General features: G+C 40.1%; 1 protein-coding gene across 3 annotated transcripts in view; it reads right to left on the bottom strand.

The window, feature by feature from the left end:
• Window positions 1–1,262: 1,262 nt before the first annotated feature.
• The window catches only part of LGI1 (leucine rich glioma inactivated 1), a gene marked incomplete at both ends in the record, with an annotated part of 33,148 nt that continues 11,237 nt past the window's right edge, over window positions 1,263–23,173 (bottom strand). The window contains 6 exons of one of the 3 annotated variants that reach the window (XM_079728702.1): window positions 1,263–2,098; window positions 4,248–4,412; window positions 4,684–4,853; window positions 7,442–7,513; window positions 15,305–15,376; window positions 15,477–15,548. In XM_079728702.1, coding sequence (XP_079584828.1) covers window positions 1,263–2,098; window positions 4,248–4,412; window positions 4,684–4,853; window positions 7,442–7,513; window positions 15,305–15,376; window positions 15,477–15,548 — 1,387 coding nt within the window. The remainder of the gene's footprint in view (window positions 2,099–4,247; window positions 4,413–4,683; window positions 4,854–7,441; window positions 7,514–15,304; window positions 15,377–15,476; window positions 15,549–23,173) is intronic. The other 2 variants (XM_079728704.1, XM_079728703.1) reach the window with 2 other exon arrangements.

Below are 23,173 nucleotides of genomic sequence, written 5' to 3' on the forward strand. Positions count from 1 at the left end.
AGAATGTTCAGGTGAAATTTGGCACTCACTGCTAACTGTAGTTTTTTGTGTCCTAACCCCCCATTAGTATTGTAAAGCCCCACGGATCAAGGACTATGCCCTCCTCTTTCCTCAGTTTCCCTCCCCAAACCAGAGGAATGATACCCCGTTCTTAATAGGTACTCAAATCAGTATGACTCATTAGGTCAAAGGGCCTCATGAAATTTATTATTAAGTTTATAACAGGAGGACATCTGCATCTTCGAAAGTAGTTTTTAAGAGCCTGCTCTATCACAGGCATTGTGCCAAGTGCTAACATACCATGTGATCCAGGAGCAGGAATTTAGAAAATCAAATATGAGCCTCATAGGCACTCTGCAGTATGTCAGTAATGTATCAGAACTGGTGTCTAGAAGTGAAGCATCCTTTATCATATTAAGAGGACTTCATATGGGATACATCTGAGACAAGTGCTGTAAGGTTACAATCTGTCAGCTGTCAGATGATTCCAGAGTCAAACATTTAGAAAGCCCCGGAATAGGGCTTTAAAAATCCAAAATCTTGACTTTGCCTTCTTCTATAAGTTGTCTGAATATGTTTTTAGCTGGAGATATCAGATAGAAAAGGATGGGTCTAACTGTCAAATTAGCCTTCTTGTAATAGGCAAATTTCACTACGCTTCTTTCCATTTGTCACCATTTCACCTCAAAATGTTCCCCAAAGCCATGCCCTTTAGAAACACCTTTGAATGTTCAATCTCAACTGATCATCCTATTAATAAATGATGAGTAATCAGTATCAGTGTTTATCTTCTCATTATTCACACCATAAATTCTTGATCCAAATATAACCCTATCGTATAACATTCTTTCCTCAACATACCATCACCAAGAATAAAATAACTCCTGTAAATAATTACCTTTGGGATATGAAAGAAAATGTAAACATTTTATTTGGCAGTTGTTTCTGAACACATGAATAAATAAATGGAAAAGTACATATTCATATTTCTTTTTGGAGTAACAGATACCATTAAACGCTTATTTACACATCTTCACTGCAAAGAACAGTTACACAATTCAATTTTGTCTTATAAAAGGTAACTTCCCACACCACTGGACTGGACAGGAAAGGATGGAGATACGGGTAGTGCTTGGTTCTAGCAGCCTCAGTGTTTGAAAGGCATTCATTTGCAAGTGTGATAAGAAGAGTCATCATGCATTGAGTTCATCCGGATCATGTACTGTAGAAAGTTTCTGATGGCAGCCACAGAATTTGGTGTGTCATGCGCTTAAGTCAACTATGACATGTTTGTAAATCTGTGTGTTTCCCTTAAAACTGGAAGCAAAAAGAAAATTACGCTTATTAATGGACACATGCGTGAATGATCTTGGTGCCTGAACATTCAATTCCTGAAATTTTACAAATTTGGCTTTCTCTGCATCCCAGTTATACACTTGAGTAAAGGAATAATCACTTCCAAGAATTGCGTATTGATAGTTATTTATCTGAAGAGGCTGGAACACCATGGATCCTCGCGATGGCATCCTCTGAATATCCTGAAATGAGGAGCCTCCCCATTTCATTACTTTGGAATCACCAATGAATCTTGTCAAGCAAATGTACACATCACCTTTCACTGAGAAGTGCTTAACGGCATATACGTCTTCCATGTTAGGGATGTCAGTTTGGTTAGTAAATAATTGTATTGCTTTGTTCCACTGATAAATTACAGGACGCTGGGAACTACTGGACAGGATTAAATGAGGCGTTCTGAGTGTCTGAGGTGTTCTGGCTATTTCTAGATATTCCACATCAGTATCCCTGTACCACGCATGTAAAGATTGATGGGAGTAGAATCCATTTCCGTTCCATTTATAAATGGTAGTAAAACCAGCTTTTGAACTGTCAGCAACAACAAAGTACCAGTTGTTTTCAATCTTGAATGTTTCAATGTCATTGGGTTTTCGGATTTTGAGAATTTCAATATCCTGGATTTTTATGAATTTATTTGCAAAACTGTCTCTCTTATAGATGTGAGAGCCGCCGAACAGCTGGGCCACAATAACATAGAGCTGAGTTTCAATGACTATAGGCTTGCACACTACAGTGGACGTGCCTGGAAAAGACAAATGAGAGATTAGGAGGATGGCCATCCTCTTTTGGAGCATGTTAATACGCATGCCGAAGCCATGCAACTGCCACCAAAATCATTTCCTTGGTTGACTAGGCAAGGCCGATTTCCTAATCAGGTCCAATGGCAGCAGGATCCCGAAGTTCTGTGCCTTTGTACCTCATGGAGCCTTGTTATCAATAACTGAGTTGTCATGTCACATCCAACGTGTACTAGACATTCAGGATACATGGCTACAGCCTGAGTTTTCTCCTCTCACTTTTTTTTTTTTTTTTGGCCAAGCCATGTGTGGATCTCAGTTCCCCAACCAGGGATTGAACCCGTGGCCACAGCAGTGAAAGCACCAAGTCTTAACCACTGGACCGCCAGGGAACTCCCTCTCCTCTCGCTTCTTACAGAAAGAAAGCATTGCTTTCCCTGACATATCATGAGTTGGAAACTGCCACTTATTGAGCACCAGCTATATGCCTTGCCAAATCATCTCATTAAATTTCCCAACAATCTTAAGAGATAAATATTATCACCCTCCCTTTTGCAGATGAGCAGACAGAAGCTCAGAGAGGTTCGGTGCTGCTAGGAGAAGGCAGAGTTGGGATTCAAACCCAAGGCTACCAGTGTCTCTATGCTTTTAACTCAACCTGGGGTGGGCAGTTAGCTGTACAAGGGCTTCCAACTTGTCCAGCATTCCACAAGGTTGTAGAAGAACCTCACAAAGTTTTGAGCGATAGTCTGGGCAGCCCACGGCTCTACCTGCAGTTGGTTTGCTCTATGTATAAACTGCTTCTTGCTCTAGAAGAAACTGACTTTCTCCTGAGAAAGGAGAGAGATGCCACTTGTGAAGCTTTAGGTCACTGGTGGCAGAAGAGAAGGAAGAGATATCCTTGAGAAAAGTGAAAGAGGGGTACAGTCATGGGCGAAGCTCCTGGATGTTACTTTGGGAAATCTCAGAAAACTACATGGGAGTCTGTCAGAAGCCTAGCTCAATATCCTTTGTTAAGAGTTTAACATTTATCAGTAGATTCTGATCTCGTAGAGGGAGCTTGGCTCTAGGAAATCCAAAGAGAGCCAGGAAAATCTGGCCCCAGGCTTTTTCTGACTGCAGCTCTAAGGGCTTTGACGTAATAAGTTCCGGATCAACTCTTTCTATTAATTGTCTCCATCCATAGGCAAAATTATTCTAGTTGTGACCCTTTTCAAGGCTGTGTAATTCTGTGACCTTGGGAAAATCACTTCTCTGGGATTCAGTTTTCTCTTCTGTACAATGAGGGTTGGAACTAGATCAGAGATGGCCACTAGTTTTCAACCATATACCAATATTGATTGACTGATTGATTGTGACTGCCTGGAGAACTGTGTTAAGAAGGATTCTGTCCTCTGCAAGAAAGAGCATCATGATAGATTAGCGATGTCTGTCTGGGGTGAGGGAGGGGATAGTGACTGTATATAGGACACATATTCGTCATCCTAGACTAGATGATGCCATCTGAAAGTCTGCAAATATATGATTCGTTTTTCATTTCAGTGCTCATCTAAAGATTCATTCAAAGCAATTGACAGACTGTACACATGTAAGAAGAATCTTACACAAAGGTAAGGTTTAGATTTCACAAAGCCCTGCTGCAATCCATTGGAAAACTGAAGGGACTTCAGGAGATTTCCCAATATTTTGCAGAAGTAATGTTTTTGCCGTAAAGTTTGAGACTCATTGATCTAAAATAACCTCCTTATTTTATAGTTAAAAAGAGGGGCCCAGTGAGGGTGAGTGGCTTGACCAGTTAGCTTGTGGCAGAACCTAGATTAGAACTCATAATTCTTAGTTCAGTACTTTTTCATTGAAGAAAAATAACCCACCTTTTATTGTATATTTACTAAGCTAGGTCCTGTGCTCAGTTTCTTGAACATATGCTCTCATTGTTTTATAACAACACTGAAAGTTAGGTATTATTATTCCCATCTTACAAGTGAGGAAATTAAGCTTTAGGGAACAATCCCAGGCACTCATTAAATGGTAGATTTGGGATTCAAATGATTCTCAACCTGCCCAAAGAATTCCCTGATATCATTCATCTTTTCCTGTTGCCCTTGGCCCAAGTGGCTTAACTTTCCACTCAAAATACGATCAGGCTTTTCGTACCTGTAATGTTGTCATAATTCCGGAAGGTCTTTTCTACATGGTCCCATTCAAGGAAAATGCACTTTCCAGTGAAAGGCTGAGCGATGACTACATACTCATCGTTCATATAAGAAAAAGTGTCTATGGACAGTGATTGAAAAGGCAGGTCTTGAGACTTTGCAAACTCTGCAAAAATTGAAAATGATGATGAGTAGCTGTGCTGATGCCTCATTCCTTGGCTAGATCGCAAATGTCCACAAGAAATATATTTATTCTAGAGAAACAGTGAAATGACAATTTTACTTTGCTTTTAAACACATGAACTTTTAACGGTTCATAATATTTTTAAATATGCTCAGTTGGTTTTTAATATATATAAAAAATCAGTTCCTGTATATGTAAAAAAATGTAGCCCTTATTTTAATTTTATGAGGTGGAATGATTTGGAATACATTACCTGTAATGATGCAATCAAAATCCTTGGAGGAGAGACTATTGATCTTGCGCTTCTTGTATTCTGGAGGGCCTTCACAGTAGATGTCTTCCACAGTTGCATTGGTGTGGCCTAGCCATTCCACCAGCCACTTCAGTTTACAGTCACAGTTAAATGAATTACCTCTCAGGTCCCTGAAAGACAAACTTCAGCTGCTTTTGATATAGGAGGGCCCTTCCTTCCCAGGCATGACTTTTACTTTAGCAATTAACATGTGCAGAATGACCTCACCTGGCTTTATATAATGCCCATAATCTACCTTCAACCTGACTGACCATTCACTTTGGGCTCAGAGAATGACCACAGTGTGCCCTTGCAGGCCACCCCATAACTTATTTAAATTATTTAAATTTAACCTCATAACTTATTCCCTCTTGGATTCAAAGGTAGCTCAATCTAGAGCTGTGCTGTCCATAGAAATACAATGTGAACCACATATGTAGTTAAAAATTTTCTACAGACACATTAAAAAACTAAAAAGAAAGAAGTGAAATTATTTTAATAGCATATGTTATGTAATCCAATACATATAGAATGTTATCATTTTCACATATAGTCAATATAGAAATTACTAATGAGATATTTTACATTCTCTTTGTATACTAAGTCTTTGAAGTCTGATGTGTATTTTATACTTACGGTATATCTCAATTTGGAAAATAAAATTTCAGCAGAAATTCCTGATTTGTATTTAGAGTTAACAAAATTTACAGTTGAAAAAAACAGATTTATACACCCAAGTTGTTCTAAACATACTTAAAAGTCTTCCAATGATTGAACAGAGAATCAGTTTTTAAATTTAAATTTAGTTTTTTATTTAATTTTTTAAAAATTATGTTAAATTTAAAATTCAGTTCCTCATTTACACTGGGAACACATTTCAAGTGTTTGGTGATCACATGTGTGGCTACCATATTGTGCAGCACAGGTCTAAAAGAAAGATGTAGTGATTGTTGTACCATATTTAATTACATCGAGTGAGCTATTTGCTTTTCTTCTTCCTCACAGACATAATTAATCCTGATCCTATTCCATGGTCTACAAATTCAATTTTAATAGGAAATGACTTCGACACAGCCGAGTTAATGCAGACATACAATAATAGCTCATGTCCATAATAAACTGCACAGCATAGATAGTTTAAATTTCCACTTATGATCCCAGCTCACCAAGTTCTCTGTTTATTTGCATTGCTTCTGTTCAAAAACTCTCTTTCCTAAAACCCTTCTTGGTCACACAGAATTCCTAAGATAGGTACCGCCTACTTTTCACACAGCATATGAATACTTTTTAAACGTTGAAGCATTTAAAAATGTGTTTTAGGGGGTAATTCAAGAAACCAAGAAATCTACTAAAAGGCAAGTTGGCATGGATCCTTGCACTTCTTAGATGATTCTTGGTTTGGGCATATCAAGGTAGGCCCAAGAGGCCAAACCCATTATGGGATTCCTTGGAGAAACTGAGCCAATTTCAAGTGTTTTTTCTTTTGCTAGTGTGGGGTATAGGCTGACACAAGGTTGAGCCAGAGGGTCCCCAAATACGCTGTGTCCCCAAGTCTGCCATGGAGAATCATCTAACTTCCAAGGTGTTCTCAGGATTCACCTCATATCTCAAGAATACTCTGACCCAGAATAATGAGTGTCAACTTTTCTGGGCTATTGTAAACCAGAGCGGGTAACTGTGGTCTGTCTAAGACTATTTGGAAGTGTCCTGATTCTGACACTCTCTTGGAAATAAACCATCTTTCAGGAATTGGGGTAATAGGCATGGAGGAGGGGTGGGGGGAATACTACAAGGAACAAAGAAAGTTTTTTATAGCTTTCTGATTTGAAGTTAAATCCTGGGTTTAGGAGAAAATTCTTGACTCAAATTTTTGTTATTGGAGAAAAGTTGTTTTGAATATATATTCTATAGCAAAGTACCTGAAAAATAAGAACTCCTTTGTTTTCATACATCTTTCGTTTGCTCCTGTTTTCTACCTTGTGGCATTTAAATACCTTTCCAATGTTCTGGAAGGCACTTATTGAAGCTAAATTGCTTTTGAAAGAGTTAGGCATATATTACTTGCTTTGCTTACTACAAAATACACAAATTCTTTACAAAGATCTTTCACTCTGAGGCTTAGAAGTCAAAGTTTGAAAGCTCTTTTGTTTGAAAAAGGGTCAAAAATAATTAAGTTCATTCCCTTCCTGGGGCTTAAGCCAAATTCCTGGGGATTAAGCCTAGAGCTGTTGTTCAGTCTAATGAGAGAAAAGGCAAACTTTCCTCCCTTCCCCCACTTCCTGCTCCATTTCTCTCTTGACTGACCAACCCATGGGTGTAAACTTTCATCTTTATTCTGTCAGTTTCCCAGACTTCTTTATGTTTTTCCTTTGTAGCCCCATTTCCTGGACCTCATGAGAAAAAAAAAGGCATCTTGAAGTTTCTATCTAGCCCTCCTCTTCCTACCCCCTCCAAGTCCCTTGTCATCAGTCCCTGCCATACAGACACACACTTTGTCAAAGGCAAACTTGGGACTATATTTTCAGAATATAGTGGTAAATACCATAGGAGACTCAAACATTAGTCCAACTAAATTCAAATTTTAAGCCAATTTAAAATTAAAATTAAAAAATTCTCATTCAATTTAAAGCCAATTAAAAAATTTAATAATCCACATCAGGCTTCTTTGTTAACGACTGCAAATTAATTAATTAATCAGTGATTTCTTAGGTCCTCTTACACATTTGTTAAAGAATCCAGGCCTTTGAAAATGTCTTTTGGGAGAGTCTGAAGGTTGTTGTTTGCAAGGCTCCTGGAAAAAAAAAAAAAAAAGAATGATGTAAACTGTAGTCATAAATGAAATAAATGAACAAAACAAAACAAAAAATAAATGAAATAAATGCATTTTATGGCCCCTTATGTACTATGGTATTAAACAAACAAACAAGCAAACCCTCCAAAATACGAGTAACAAAATGATGCCTGAGCATTGGTCTTTCTACTTAGCACTGAGTATGAGCATCACACACTCAGGCATTCCGTCTAAGGGATGTCTCCCCATGTCCATTGTCTCCATGTGTTCTCTCTCCTCACACTCAGGCTGCCCTTCTCCTCCCTCCCCCCACCACCCCACTTGCTCTAGAGAGCCGCTCAACCTCCAACTCCGTACCAACAGCTCTCAAATTTGGAGGCCTGTCTAATCTATCCCCCTTCCAGCACATTCTTTGTTTTTCCTCCTTTTTCTACATTTTTTCCCTTTTAGCTCCATTCATTCATTCCGCCTTAGAAAATAGCTTCCTTATAAATATCCATCTATTCATCCATCCATCCATCCATTCATCCTCTTTAATCATCTCCTTTTCCCTTCTTCCATTTCTTGCCCTATTATCACAGGAATTGTTTTCTCCTCTTTCTATTTGTTCTTCCACTTACCACTAAAATGATTCTGATGCTAATCAAGGGTAATAAGTAAGAAACAGTCCTGATAGTATCAAGGAAAGGGACATGTGTCCATACTGCAGAAATGTACACATAACAAGGAGCAGATGCTGTATGACAAGGAAGGGTACTAGGTACTGGTAATTTTCTATTTTTAACCAGCATTATACATGTACATGTTATATACTCTTCTTAGGAGTATTTTTAATTTTAACAATAAAAATTAAAAAGTAAAACTAAGGGCTTCCCTGATGGCGCAGTAGTTGAGAGTCCGCCTGCCGATGCAGGGGACACGGGTTCGTGTCCCGGTCCGGGAAGATCCCACATGCGGCAGAGCGGCTGGGCCCGTGAGCCATGGCTGCTGAGCCTGCGCGTCCGGAGCCTGTGCTCCGCCACGGGAGAGGCCACAACAGTGAGAGGCCCGCGTACCGCAAAAAAAAAAAGCAAAAAACTAAAACTAAAACAAAAGAGTCTATGCTGTCGGCCTCCAAAGCCCTTGAAAATTCTCTCAAATTCCATTTAAAACACTCTCAAAAGTCTTCTATGTTTTCCACCTCCTTTAATTAATACAAGATTTCAAAAGTGCAAGCATTCAAAACTTTTAAAATCTATTTTTAAGTCAATTATGTTGTTTTTCTGAGTTTTAGAAATTACCACTAGATTAGAAAGCTTTTTTCAATGAACCTCGACACAGAAGAAAGGGAACTGAATCAGAAGTTTCCAGTCTCAGTGATGGTCCATTTCGTGACAAAGAGCACAGCTTTGGAGTCATTCTTTCTGAGCTTGGTTTGAATCCCGGCTCCACTATTTACAGGCTGTGTGACTTTGGTTATGTACCTTCTCTGCAACTCAGCTTTTTCATTTTTAAGCGGAGGTAATAATACCTCATATCATAAGAGTGTTAGAAAAAGTAAATGCTGTAACTCAGGATGGTAGTTGGACTACTCTCAATAAAGGGCAGCTGGGGGCAGGGGGGAAAGGAAGGAGAAAGGCTTTTGTGTGGTCTTTGCCCAAGAAACAACATTTAGAAAACTGACCATACAAATGAACTGCTGTGACTGTGCACCTATGCAGAATTAATAAAATGCTGCTAAAGAAGATTATTCCAGAGAACAGCTCCATAGTTCTTTTTACTGAATGGTGGTTGAATGAAGAGATTTCTTGGGTCTTGGACCAGTCTAGAATCTCTCTCAAGTTATGTGTCTCAATATAGTTGCTGGCACAATGTGTCCTGAAGTCCCCATGCTAACTTCTCCTCAGTGGATGTCCCTCCCCCGGAAACCAGCACGAAGTGCAACTGGCTGCAGGGCATGAGCTTGGAGGAGGCTGAGTCATAGGACAGTGGGAGTGAAATGATGAGTTGAGTCCTGAATTACTGCAGCCACTAGGGTTACACAGGAAGAGGCACCATGTTTTTATTGCTGCCCTGGGCAGTTCTTTTAAACAGCAGGTGAATCTGAGAGTCCCCTCTTCCTGCCCAAAGAATAGAGCTCTAAGCCTCACATACCCAAGGTGTTAAGAGTCAGTAAACTTCATAAATACAGAGAACAAATAGGTGGTTGCCAGAGGTGGGGTTGAGGGGATGGGAGAAATAGGTGAACTGCAGGTTTTTTTGTTTTTTTTTTTGTTTTTTGGGTTTTTTGGTTATAAAAAAAAAAGATTTAAAAAAAAGGAATTCCAAAATTTAAAAAAAAGACTCAGTGAGCATCACCACCTTAGGTTTTACTAAGGAATGCACTGTATCTGGGTAACTGATGAGGGGTAGAACTGATTGGGAGAGAGCAAAAACAGGCCAATGAGAGGTTTGAGAAAACATGCATGAATGTTAATTTTTTTCTAGGATGATTCTGTAGTGAGTACTGGAAGGATGTTTTTCTTACCACTGTATCCCCAGTGCCTGGCATAATATAAGTCCTCAACAGCTACTTTTACATGAGTGAATGAATGGGGCAGGCTGGAGTTGATAAGAAGAAGGACATCCATCCAGACAAAGAAAAGAGCAGAGAATGCTTCTCTTAGGCCCTTGTACCAAGACACTGAGTTAGGGAGAAATTGCAAAGCCCTGTGAATTACCATTGCCCCACCTCCACGATGCTCACAAAGTGCCCTCCCTCCTCTGAGCCCTCACTGTGGTAATAAGCCCTAAACAATAGGATGGCTCTTCTTTTTTTTTTTTTAATTTGGCTGAGCCATGAGGATTCTAGTTCCCCGACCAGAATTCGAACCCAGGCCCCAGCAGTGAAAGCGCCGAGTCCTAACCACTGGACCACCAGGAAATTCCCTAGGAGGGCTCTTCAAAGTGTGCCTGCAACTAAGCTCCATTCTCTAAGTCCTGACTCAGAGTCTACCCAAGAAACATTCTTTAAAACACCGGGGAAACTGCCGAACTGAGCACCTAGCTGCCTTGAGACTAGCTGAGAAGGGTCAAGCGTTCTCAATGGCAGGCAGGCTTTCCTACCCAATGGAAGTGATGACCATTCCCTCCACTTTGGTGTTTTCATGATTTACCTGAGAAAACCTCTAATTATGGAGTATGGAACCTACTGGAAAGTCTTCTCTCTAAGGCAGACCAGACTGGCTCAGACAGCACGTTTGTTTCAGTGCCACTGGGCTCTGCTGCTAAGAAAGCATCGCCCACGGCCATCTGGGGTGCTCCCAGCCTCCCTGCAGTGCGGATTCTCAGCTTGAGTTGGTGTCTCACTGAATTTGCGGTACTTCCAGTGCAGTTATTTTAATTTCATACAAAATGTTTAAAGGGGATAAATACACTACAGCATTCGGAGTCCTGATCCAGGACCAGTGGAAGTTAGGCAGGGAGGTTTAGTTTATTCCTACGTGATGGTGTTTACTGCATAGCACATTCTTTTCTAGGCACTTTACATAGATTAACTGACCTAATCTCATGACAACCTTAGGATCTAGGTACTCCTAAGTATTTTATTATCCCCACCCCCATTTTTACAGATGATTATTATCACTTCCATATTACACATAAGAAATTGGAGGCACCATGAAGCTTAGTGACCTGCTTGATGTCCCACAGCTATTAACGGGTAAAGCCATGCTTTGAACCCAGGCAGTCTGGTGGCAGAGATCCCCCTCAGCCAGTATGTTGCACTGCCCTCTTTACATGCATGTCATTGTAAAGGCTGAAATGAGGACATCCTGCCTGACTAACTGGAGACACACAGGTACCCTGAGCTTGGGGACTGCTGTATATATCTTTTGCACCTCCGCAGTGGTGAGCAGACAGTAGGTGCTCCCCAGCAGGTAGACATTGATGACATTTTCCCCAAATGTCTTTATACATGCATGCAAACAATCCTGCCTCCACTGGGCCTTTGCCACGAGGACACTCATGTGACGCCCAAGGGAACCTTTACGAAAACCTCATGGGTGTTAACAGAAACCAGTACAAAATGTTTAGAGATTTTGTGATCATTGGTCATAAATGATTTTTTAATTCATTTTTTCCCTGATTTCAGAAGTAATACATGGTCATCAGGAAAATTCAAACCTTTCTGAAATATATAAGCTATTCAAACACTTAAGTTAATCATGTATAATATTACAGTCATTCAGAATAATCAAGAGAGGGTCCCAGGATTTGTAAGGACCTAAATATAAAGAATTCTCTTTTTTTTTGGGGGGGGGGTTGGTTTGAGGGGGAGAGGAGTCTATGTAGTAAGTTTTAAGTTGTCTATTAATGTCTCTTTAGAAGGTAAGTCTACTGAGTTAGATGTATAAGAAGGTGAGATAAGTTCATTGCTTCTTTAGGAATGAACTGAATTTATATCAATGCTCAGGCAAGTCCCTTGGAGCAGCTTTAATGTTAGGCCAGGGTGGGAACCAGTTGGATCTAAAAGTATATGTCTAATCCCAACTATTTGCATTTGGAGACTAGAGCGAGGGTAGGGCTCCTCCCTTCATGATCTTCTCTTCCTTCCCCAGCCATATTTGCTCCTCAGATGATGTCCTGTGGAAGGATCCAGCCAGATCCATAAAGCTTTCTGATCCTGCTATAATTTTTTCCCCTTTTTCCTTTCTTTTTTGGCCACTGCATGGCTTGCGGGATCTTAGTTCCCCAACCAGGGATTGAACCCAGGCCCTCAGCAGTGAGAGTGTGGAGTCCTAACTACGGGACCACCAGGGAATTCCCTGGTCCTGCTATAATTGACATGGTGGAGAGGGCACTAGATGTCTCATTAAAGACTTTGGGAAACTTCTAACTTTTACCGCTACTAACTGGGGAGCAGCTTAAACTAGGGTGTACCTCCGTGTTCTCATTCGCCAATGGGGATAGTGCCTGTCTTGTATCTTTCATAAGGTCATCAAGAGAGTGTAATGAGGTCAAGAATAGGAAAAAGCTTTGTAAACTCTTCCTGTAGGTTAGACGGTGAGGTGATAATTCTTTGCTACCTGAATGTTTGCCTTTAATTGAGAAGAATTGGTCTGAGGTGGAGGAAAGTGCACTTTGAAACCAACACCTCTAAAATCTTAAAAAGAAAATTAATGGCTCAAACAAATGTCAGATTTATTTATAAGTGGTAAATAATGGAAAATGAACTTGATGTGCTGAGCAGTCAGAGGGACATTTGGGCTTCAAATCTTCCCTACCCATCTCTTCTTGAAAGGAAAAAAGGAAAGGAGAAAAGAAAAAAGGAAGGAAGGAAGGAAGGAAGAAGCAGAGAACTACACCTGGAGGAACAGCATAATTAGAAAGGAGATCATGACCTGGGGGCAAGGCACTCAGTGAGAAAATATTTGTTCATCTAATTCCTCTTGCTAGACTGAGCTCTTCCAGGTTGGAGCTGGATTTTATTCATTTTTGTGTGGCACATCCAGAGACTATTTAGGATGAACCATATGGCAATGCCATTTTTGCAGATCCAAAAGAGTCTCATATTGGCAATGCCACACAAATCAACCTAAGTGTTTGATAAAGATGCAAGAGATCTAAGGGTCATATTCAATCGACTTTAACCTGTTCCCTCCTAAAACCTTCCTACCTCCAGCACCGGTCAGACAGGTGGGACTTCCCTTTCATTGTCTGACTCTTAAGATTCACGCCTCTCTCTTTGAAGGCTGCCTTTTGTGTTCCCTTGAGCTTGAAAATTTCTAGGTATTAAGCACATGCTGTACCAGTGCCTTCTTGTTATACTCTTCATACATCTAAAGAGGGGGCCTCATAATGACCCAAATTTATATTTCCATTTTATTTGATGGGCACAATAGGCTCTAGTCAAACAAAATGAATGTTCTTCACTAGGGTGTTGTATAAATTTTTTTCTTCCCCACTTTCCTCCCTTCCTCACCCCTCCCCTCTTTCCCCCTCATTCCTTCCTTTCTCTCTCTTTCTGCCTCCCTCCCTCCCTTCTTTCCATTCTTCCCTCCAGGTGAGGTAGGCCTTTAGGCTGGAGAGAGGATATACTTGATTGAACTAAGGGGCACGGCAAGGCTATGTCCAGGTTCCCAGAGAGAACACCAGGGTCTTACATCCTTCCTTCAGCCCCTCATGATGCTGAGCCATTAGACACAGGCCATGTTGAATGGATTTATGTGAATCAAGTAGATTTCAAGTTGAAGTCATGAACTTCCATTTATCTTTCCATTTATTCGTTTCTTTTATTTATTTTTGTCTGCAAGATTAGACTTGGTGGTGTTTGGCTCTGTAATCAAATGGCATAGCATTCGTACCATACACAGCCAGGTTTGCAGCACATTGTAACACTGATGTGAAAAGCAGTGTTGCAAACTGTTTACTTTATAAACATTATTTTCCTCATCATTTTATAATGACTATATACAGAAGCCTTGAAAGGTGCAGTGATTTCGTAAAATACATCTGGCCATCAGTTCCCTGTTGCTACAAATCCAAACAGCAGTAGAGACAGGGACTAGTAGAGGCAGCATGATGACCACATAGACACCCTAGAATAAAGGTTCAAAGGGAAGGCATTTTTATCTGCCTTGTTACCTGCTACCTCCCACGGTCTAGAACAGAGCTGGAAATGAGGTGGTACTGTGAGGCAATAGGTTAAAATCGACAGAATGACTATGATGCTTGGATGACTTGCATCTTTATCTAACACTAAAGAGACACATATCAGGCACTTGAGAAACAGTCCCTGAATGGATGAGTAGCCATAGCAGTTCAGCTATTGAGTTGATGTTATCATAATTCCATAACTACTCAGTGCACTTGTCACATATCCCCTCCAGGCTTCTGTTTCCTCATTTCTAGAATGGGGGCTGTGTGACTCTGGCAGGATCTTTGAGAGAATTAAATGAAAATTCACATAAAGCACACTGGCCAACATAGTAGTAGGCACTTAACAAATGTTAGTGCCATTTCTTCCCATGCCCTTCTAGTTTCCTTAAAAGTACATCTGTCTTTGAGCGTGTGTGTGTGTGTGTGTGTGTGTGTGTGTGTGTGTGTGTGTGTGTGTGTAGGGGGTGGGAGAGGGTAAGGGAAAAGAGTTATTTGGTTCCTGTTACTCAGGATTTCCCAGCCTCAGGACTGTGCCATTTTAGGCTGGATAATTCTTTGTTGTGAGGCTGTCCTCTGCATTGCAGGATGTTTAGCAGCATTGCTGCCCTCTACCCACTAAATCCCAGTTACATCCTCTAGTTGTGACAATCAGACATGTCTCTAGATATTGGTGAATGTTCCCTGGGAGGTAAAATTGTCCCATTAAGAACAGCTGATGTAGCTCTAATCATCCATTGAATAAATATTTCTCTTATAAAAAAGCTGTTCAGGTGCTGTGTAGACGTGGCCTGTGGTTCTAGTGTATGTTTAAATGTATATGAAGTCAGGGCTTGTACAGAAAAAGAGAAACAGAGAATATCAAATTAAGCTATATAGTCAATTCATGAAATGAGTAATGATGTAGATAATTAAAAACGTTATTTCAGTCACACAATTTCCCTGCAGTAGATTGTTTTCCTAATTATTGCTGGTTTGGGCTAGTATTAATAGTAACTGGTTTCCTGGACACACACTGGCTGATGGCAGGGAGAGAAGGCAAATGTGCATGTAGAGAAAGCATTTGGCTTTCTTAAATTTTCATGGATGCCCACAAAGTGGGTGCTTTAACCGCAGGTTATCAAGTTGCATTGCCCACTGGCAAGTTTAAAAAGTAATAGCAACATTCATACTTACAGGTGAATTAAAGACTTTAGTCCCCGGAAAGTGTGTCTTGAAATGGACTTGATGTTGTTGTTTTCTATGAATCTGCAATAGGTTATAATATTTTGGGTCAGACAGCTGTAGGAACCTCAGAGTCCTTGTACTGAATCATTATGTTAAAAAAAAAAAAGGTTATTTTACTTACAAATACTCTAGATGTGGGAGACCAATAAAAGCATCATCACTGATCACATCAAATGAGTTCGATGTGAATAACCTGCCCAGAAAAAGTTCACAATGAAATGGTTAAACTGACAGATTGTCAATCTTTGCTGCTTTTATCTCTCAGAGAAACGAGTGGGAGTTGTGCACAGAAAAATGTCTGGATGTCTGCCTTCTACAGTGTTATTTATTCAGGTAATTTTTGCAGCTTTTTTTTTAACTGTCAATTATCTCATCAAATGCTCATTGAGGGGTGCCTTGTGCCCCACTCCTCACAGGGATGGATGTCACATGCCCTGGGTAACATTTTGAGATACAATAGGGCAAGTATGGCAGTCGACAGCCAAATCAACATGTTGCAGGTTTCCATGCAAAGACACTAGCAGAGTCTCTCCCTCTTGCTCTAGAAACTTCTGGAACATTCTGACCAGGCCAAATAATGGTGTCATGGTTTCAAGCCTGGGAAACCTAGAAAACTAGCTCCATGTCCGGTTATGCTGTGATATCTCATAGTAGATAAGCCACCGACACTGGCTTAATAAAAATCAACTAACCTTCTACTTTGAAAATAGAACAGGCTGAAGATGGGAAACCATGAGGCTTAGGAAGAGTCTCAGACCCATTTTATTACTACATAGTTGAAAAAGAATACTTTTACTTGGACAAATTTATTTGCAATTTCAAAATCCACAGGGATTTGGTTTCAAAATAACTGATGAAAAGGAACATCAACCAGCCGTCCCCACATCCTGTTGAATTTCCCGAAGAATTTTTTTTTTCTGAATGGGAGGCTTAACAGAGGTGATTATAGGTCAAATAATACAAAGTTATTTTTTTAGAGTGAGTATTAATTTATGGAATTCATTAGATAAAGTGTTGATAAAAACTGAAAATAAAGTTTTACATATACTGATGACAGATTTATAATGAGTTCAAGTGACATTTGGTCTACATGTTAAGGTTTTCATATGGGAGAACCTCATATTTCACTTGTACTTAGAGTCTAAAATGTGACAGTGGTCATGGGACAGACCAGAAGTTTGACATAATTTGACAACTCATGTCTCATATGTACTGTTTAATTGTACTATGTAAAGTCCAATATTCTCTGTTAGTAAATTTTTTTACTTTTATTTTTGAGATGTAGGGGTTAAAAATAACTGCCACTAACCAACTTAGTGACTTACCCTCTCTGAGCCTGTTAACTAAGGGGATTAAAACTAGGAGATCTCACATGCTAAGCAGTTGTGAATAACTTATTTGACATCTGGGATTCCTTCAGAATATTGAGAGGAGGGGGTAGCAGTGGGTTAGAGATGAACTGAGCATGAGGTGGTAATTTCTGAAACTGGAGGCTAGGTCCATGGGAGTGAATTTTACTATTATCCCTACTTTTATATATGCTTGAAAATTTCTGTAAAAATGGGGGAAAACACAAACCAAACAAACAAAACCAGATGATCTCTTGCATTTCTTCCTAAGCTATCATTCCTGGAATGATGTTGGATTCTCTTCTATCCCTTCTCCTTCCAACATCATCCATAGCTTTATACTCAAGTGATTCACTAGACTCTGAAGAGTCAACACTATCAAATAGTCACACGTATTAGATGCCCATAGTTATTCAAACAAATTCAAAGTTTTATGATTTCAGTCGCAACTTTGGCAATTGTCTCTTCTTACTTCATGGTTCTGGGAAATGAGAGGATTACTCAGCCTTACTCCAAGGTAAGCTACCATCCAAAGTCTTCCTTAGGTTCCAGATTTTCATTTCATTCTGTATAAGCAGCATCAAGGATGGAGAGAATGAAATAAGGCAGAAATAGATACAGGGAAATACCTCCCATGCTCACTGGTTTGCAAACTGTCCCGTGGTTGGACCAGTGACTTCAAAATCACTCACTCCAAGTCACTGGAAGAAATGGCTTCTAACACTAGTTCTCCTTATGTTGAATCATATGCATAACAGGGGAGGATATAGATACTAGTGGGCAGAATTAGCCCGCACATGTCAGGGAACTAAAACAGGGTTTCCACTAGAATTTTAATCTGCTTGTTCATTGCTTATCCCTAGCACCTGTAATAGTGCCTGTCCCGTAGTGGACACTGAATAAACATTTGTTAAATAAAGAGGGATTTACTTTACATTAAATTCTGGTCATTACTACATTACTAGATTGAATGTTCCTTACAGCAGGGGTTTATCTTTATTGACTTTTGTGTCCTCAGCCCTGAGCATATTTCCTGGCTGAATTGTGTTTGCTGAACTAGCTCATAAGGATCAAAACCTCTGGCTAAAACTACAACAACACGCAAGAATATGGGTGAATCTCACAAACCTAAGTCCAGGGAAAGAAGCCAGAATGCAATAAAGTCCATCCTACATGATTGCACTTATATAAAGAACAAAACCCAGCAAAACTAATCTATGCTGGCAGAAGTCAAGATAGGGTTTACCCTCGAAGGTGAGTAGTAACTGGAAGGGGGCACAAAGGGACTCTTTAGGGTAATGATAATGTTTGGTTTCTTGACCTAGGTGCTGGTTACAAGGGTGTTAACTTTATAAAAAATCATGGCAGGGGTGGGAGTGATTAATAGGCAGAGCATAGAGGATTTTTAGGGCAGTGCAAATACTCTGTATGCTACCATAATGATGGATACATGTCACTGTACATTTGCCATAGAATGTACAGCACCAAGACTGAACCCTAATGTAGACTATGGTTTCTGGGCGATCAAGTAAGTTCATCAGTTGTAACAAACATACCACCTTGGTGGAAGAGGCTGGTGATGGGGGAGGCTATGCACGTGTCAGGATAGTGGGTCTATGGGAAATCTCTTTGCCTTCTCTTCAATTTTGCTGTGAACCTAAAACTGCTCTAAAAAAATTAAGTCTTAATTTAAACTATCAAGATGTACACTTAGGATATGCACACTTTTCTTTACGTAAATTATATTTCAATAAAAGGTTTTCTTATAAAAGCTAAAACAAATCCCTCTGGCTAAGATAATAATGACTATCTAAATTCTAATATCTAGATTCTAATTCTAATATCTAGATATTCTAATATCTAGATTCTAAATTCAATTGTAATTTTCTTTGGACAAGGATTCCATGGACAAAGATTTGTAAATTTATACATACATTCTAAATATAGTTGAGCAGGCTATCCATTTTATTATCCTATATATACTTAAAAAAACTTAAAAAGGTCCTGTGCTATAAAGGGGGTAAAATGCCAATCTTTAAGTTGTATGGGTTCCTTTATAAATGTTTGATTTCAATATCATGATTTGTTATTGAGCCAGATGTGTTAAAGAATCCCAAAGTCCCTGTTAAGGTAAACTGTGTCACCCCACCCCATCTTCACACAAAAGAGATCTGGAGCAGACCAGGGTGGCCAGGTTTTATACCTCATGACCTCTGTCCCTTTTCATAAATTATGAGACCAAGAAGGACTCCATTCTTCATCCAGAGTAGCTGATCCTGAGGTCAGTCAGCATCCCATGGCCCAACTAGTCTGGTTCAAAAAGGTGAGTTGGGCTAAAGATGAATCCCTTCTTGGGGATTTGGAATCACACACAGATGGAACCAGCCAGCAGAGGAGCTGAAGGAGAAAAGAGGCCTTAGGGTTGAGTTAGCTCCATGGCAGGCAGACTGTGCAAGTCACACTCAGAAGAGAGTGGAATGCAGAGGAGACCTCACAAAGGGCAGTGTGTGTGAAGGCTGGAGCAGGGAGATGCCCAGATCTGTGTTAGATCCTACACCTGTGCTTCTCAATCTTAGTTGCACTTGGAATCACCTGGGGAGCTTTAAGAATACTGATACCGGGTTCTCCGCCCTCAGGGATTCTGGTTAAATTATACCTGGGGTGTGGCCTGGGCATGAGATATTTAAAAGCTCCCCAGGTGTCTCTTACACACAGCCAGGGCTGCATATGGTAAGCTTTCTTGTCAGCCACAATAGCCTTCCTTTACCTGTGGTGACCAAGGAGGCCTGTGCTCCTTGCAGCAAGTGTGGCTGGAATAGTTGCTCTGGTACACAGAGGCGCTGTGGATTATCCCGTCTCCATAACTACAGGCAGCAGGAGTCCACAATAATAGGACTCAGATTTGACAACTGCCCTCACAAAAGTAGCACATGGAGGGGTGGGTGGGGATAAGTGTACTGTCTGAATGAACTGGTTACCCTGAGCTGCAAATCAGAGATCTCTATCCATACACTTGCCAAGCGGCCATCCAGTAGGTTGGAGCAGAGATAATGTAGAGTTTGCCCTCTGCCCCTGATCCTGTGGGAACATTTGAGATCTCTGCCACTTCCTCTATTCTTAGGGAGGGAAAAAGGCGGGCACTGTTCCCTAGAATTTTGGTGGAGGTGGACACAGGGATGCACCTTGTCCTTTCTGTACCCTCCCCCCAAGGGCTGTGCACTTAGGTCTCTTAGCCATCAGTCTCATGAGTGCAGTACAAAAACAACGGAGTGTGGAAGGTGTGGGGAGGAGTTTTTTCCTCTGCAACCAAGGGAGTGTGTATTTCCTTATCAAGAAAGACATTTAAGACCATACATATCAACTATCAATACCATGCAGGCAATAGCTCATTCTTTAAATGATGATTGTTGCCTCCATAATAGCCTGTATTTCATAGACTCCTGCTGCATTATCTTATTTGGTCTTTGAACCAACTCTGTGAAAGTGGTAGAGTAGGTGTTAATAGCTGTTTGGCAGGAGGAAACTGAGGCCTAGAGGAATGTTAAAAGCTTTGACCAAGGTCATGAGGCCCAAGACTCCTGGTCTACTGCCCTTTCCACACACTGGGTGGTCTCTCAGTATAGGACCTGGATCACATAGTGATACAACATCCACATTCTGGTAGACAACAATAATAACACTACTCAGCTTATGCAGATTTAAGAAATCTAATTAAATCATAATTCCTTTTTTAAAGGAATTAATTACTCAAAATTAGCAGCCTTAAAGTCACATTAAGATCATGTCAACTTGTATTTTTTTCAAGTCAAGAATTTGAAAAATCTGAATGCAGTTCGGTGTATTCTGCTTAAGGACGCTATATGCTCAGTGTAGAAATTCTGGAAAATAAAAGCTTAAAGAAGAAAATAAAGCTCACTGTAATCATACTACCTAAAGATGTGAATATGTGTATATATAATAAATATATGATATATACATGTATATATTTATAAAATTGGAATAATAATTTTTATATTATTCTGTGTCCTCCTTTTCATGTACTTACTTTTTCAAGAACAATTTCTCAGGACAATACATTTTCAATATATAATTTTAACAGACGAATAAGTTTTGTATTATGGAGATATTGGGATTTAACTTTTTTATTGTTGATTCCAATTTTCACTATTATAAACACTACCATAACCACCCTCTCATGCAAGTATTTTTCCATATTCCTAATTCTTTCCTTAGAATAGACTTAGGATAGATTTTTAAAAGTAGCACTATTGGATTGTATATGGTTTGTATGTCTCTAGTTTATTACTAACTTGTATCAAATTACATGTTCAATTCTGAATATAAAAACGCCTGCTTTTACCACATCCTTACCAACATTTAGTGTTATCATTTTTGTTTCTTTTTCTATGAAATCATGTCCTTTCACCATTTTTATTGCTTTCTAAGTGCCTTTTATTTACTAAGGATACTACCTATTCTTTTCCTTTCTTATTTGATGCTGAGTTTTTCCCTACTGATTATGATTTGCCTTTTGAATCATGATTTTTAACATATAGACATTTTACATTTTAACAAAATACATCAACTTCTATTATATATTCTTTCTTTGCTGTAATTCTTAAAATGTTTTTTCCTACGTTGATATTAATGAAATATTACCTAAACCTCCCTCTTTAAGCTTTTTTTTTTTTTGACTCTAATTTATTTGGGACTTACCTTTATCTATGATGTGAGGTGAGACATTGCCTTGATTCCTGCCTAGATATTTACCCAAATTTGCCAGAGCCTGTTGTTGAATAATTAATGCCCTCCCCCGCCCCGCCACTTGCGAGTACATATTACTTCCTTCAAATGTCTGCTATTTTATTGGGTTTTTCCAAAAATGAAATCTTGGATTTACTTATTATTCCCACTGCTTCCTAATTTATTATTTTTTCTGTTTATTATTTATTTTCTCTTGAGGTCCTTAGAATATGTATTGTGTCATGCTCAATTCATATGTTTTTATTCTTTCTGATTTAAAATGAAAGTATCAATATTTAGAAGTATGACTTTACCTCTATGTAAAGCATCCAGTAAGTTTTAAATGTAATCTCTTAAAATTGCATATTTGATTTCAACAAATATTTAGAATAATATTCTTAAAATTTCCCATTGATGATAGTTTGTTTTTTTAAAAAAGCTTTCATAATTTGAAATTAATATTGCACTGGGACCAGACGATGAGATCTGTAAAATGTCTGCTAACCCTGAGCTCCAGTTCTTCCTTCTGAATACCTATTTTCAACTGTCTGTAGGAGTGGGTTGCATCTCTCCATAAGCAATAAATTAACACCAAGGCTGAAGGGTTATTAGGGGGTTCCTAGTTGAAAAGCTAGGACCATCAGCACTTAATTCAAAAGGAGCAGAGAGGGCTTCCCTGGTGGCGCAGTGGTTGAGAGTCCGCCTGCAGATGCAGGGGACACGGGTTCATGCCCCGGTCCGGGAAGATCCCACATGCCGTGGAGCAGCTGGACCCGTGAGCCATGGCCGCTGAGCCTGCGCATCTGGAGCCTGTGCTCTGCAACGGGAGAGGCCACAACAGTGAGAGGCCTGCGTATGGCAAAAAAAAAAAAGGAGCTGAGAAGTGTGTGATAGGGTTAGCATGGAGCTCAAGTGCTGGGATCAGCAACAGAGAAGTAAAGGAAGAAGCAGAGGGTCACAGAATGAGGATCTAGCTACATTAGAAGGAGGTCAAGGCTAAGGCTGCCCAACGTCCAGCTGGGGGTCCACAAGAGTAAAATAACTGGGCAGGAGGGACATGTGTCGATGCCAAGGCTGATGGGCTGCTGAAGCGGTTTCTTGCCCTGGCTTCTCACCTCTTCTAGGGACCAGGGAAGGAGCATGCTGCAGAGGGAATCACAAAGCCTGGGTCTTCATTCCCACTTGGCCATAAATCCTCTGTGTGGCCTTGAGCACATCACTTCTCCTCTCTGTGTTGTCAAATGAGGGGTCTAAACTAGCTTGAAAGATGTATGCGTCAGGCTTGTAGCGCTGCAGGCTTCATTCATGGAAGAGGAGGCGTGGCCTCTACATGAGGAGTGGGGCATAGTGGGGTGGCAGGTCTGCAGATGGCTGAATGGGAGGAGTAACCCTGCTGGGAAAATCTCCCCTTGTCTCAAACCAGACTGCTCATCTGGTCACTTCAGGGCCCCCGGGCTCTACTGACACTTCTTCAGACTCTCTAGTCACCTGTGACATCTTTGCCATCAGAGTTGTCATTGTTCCACAAGTGGTCTGCATTTTATCTTCCAGCCCAAAGCAGATTCTTGCAGCTATGGAAGGGTGGATGATTTAGGGGGCTCTCCCATAATGTGCCCCCCCTCAGTAAGGGCTAGTCTGGATGAAGAAGAGTGAGCAGCCAGCATTGGGCTGTCACTTAGAGATGGCACTGATTAGACATAGAATAGAGAATCTGGTTTCTAAGTTT

The sequence above is a fragment of the Hyperoodon ampullatus genome (genome assembly GCF_949752795.1).
Source record: "Hyperoodon ampullatus genome assembly, contig: scaffold_368, whole genome shotgun sequence".
Taxonomy (NCBI): domain Eukaryota; kingdom Metazoa; phylum Chordata; class Mammalia; order Artiodactyla; family Ziphiidae; genus Hyperoodon; species Hyperoodon ampullatus.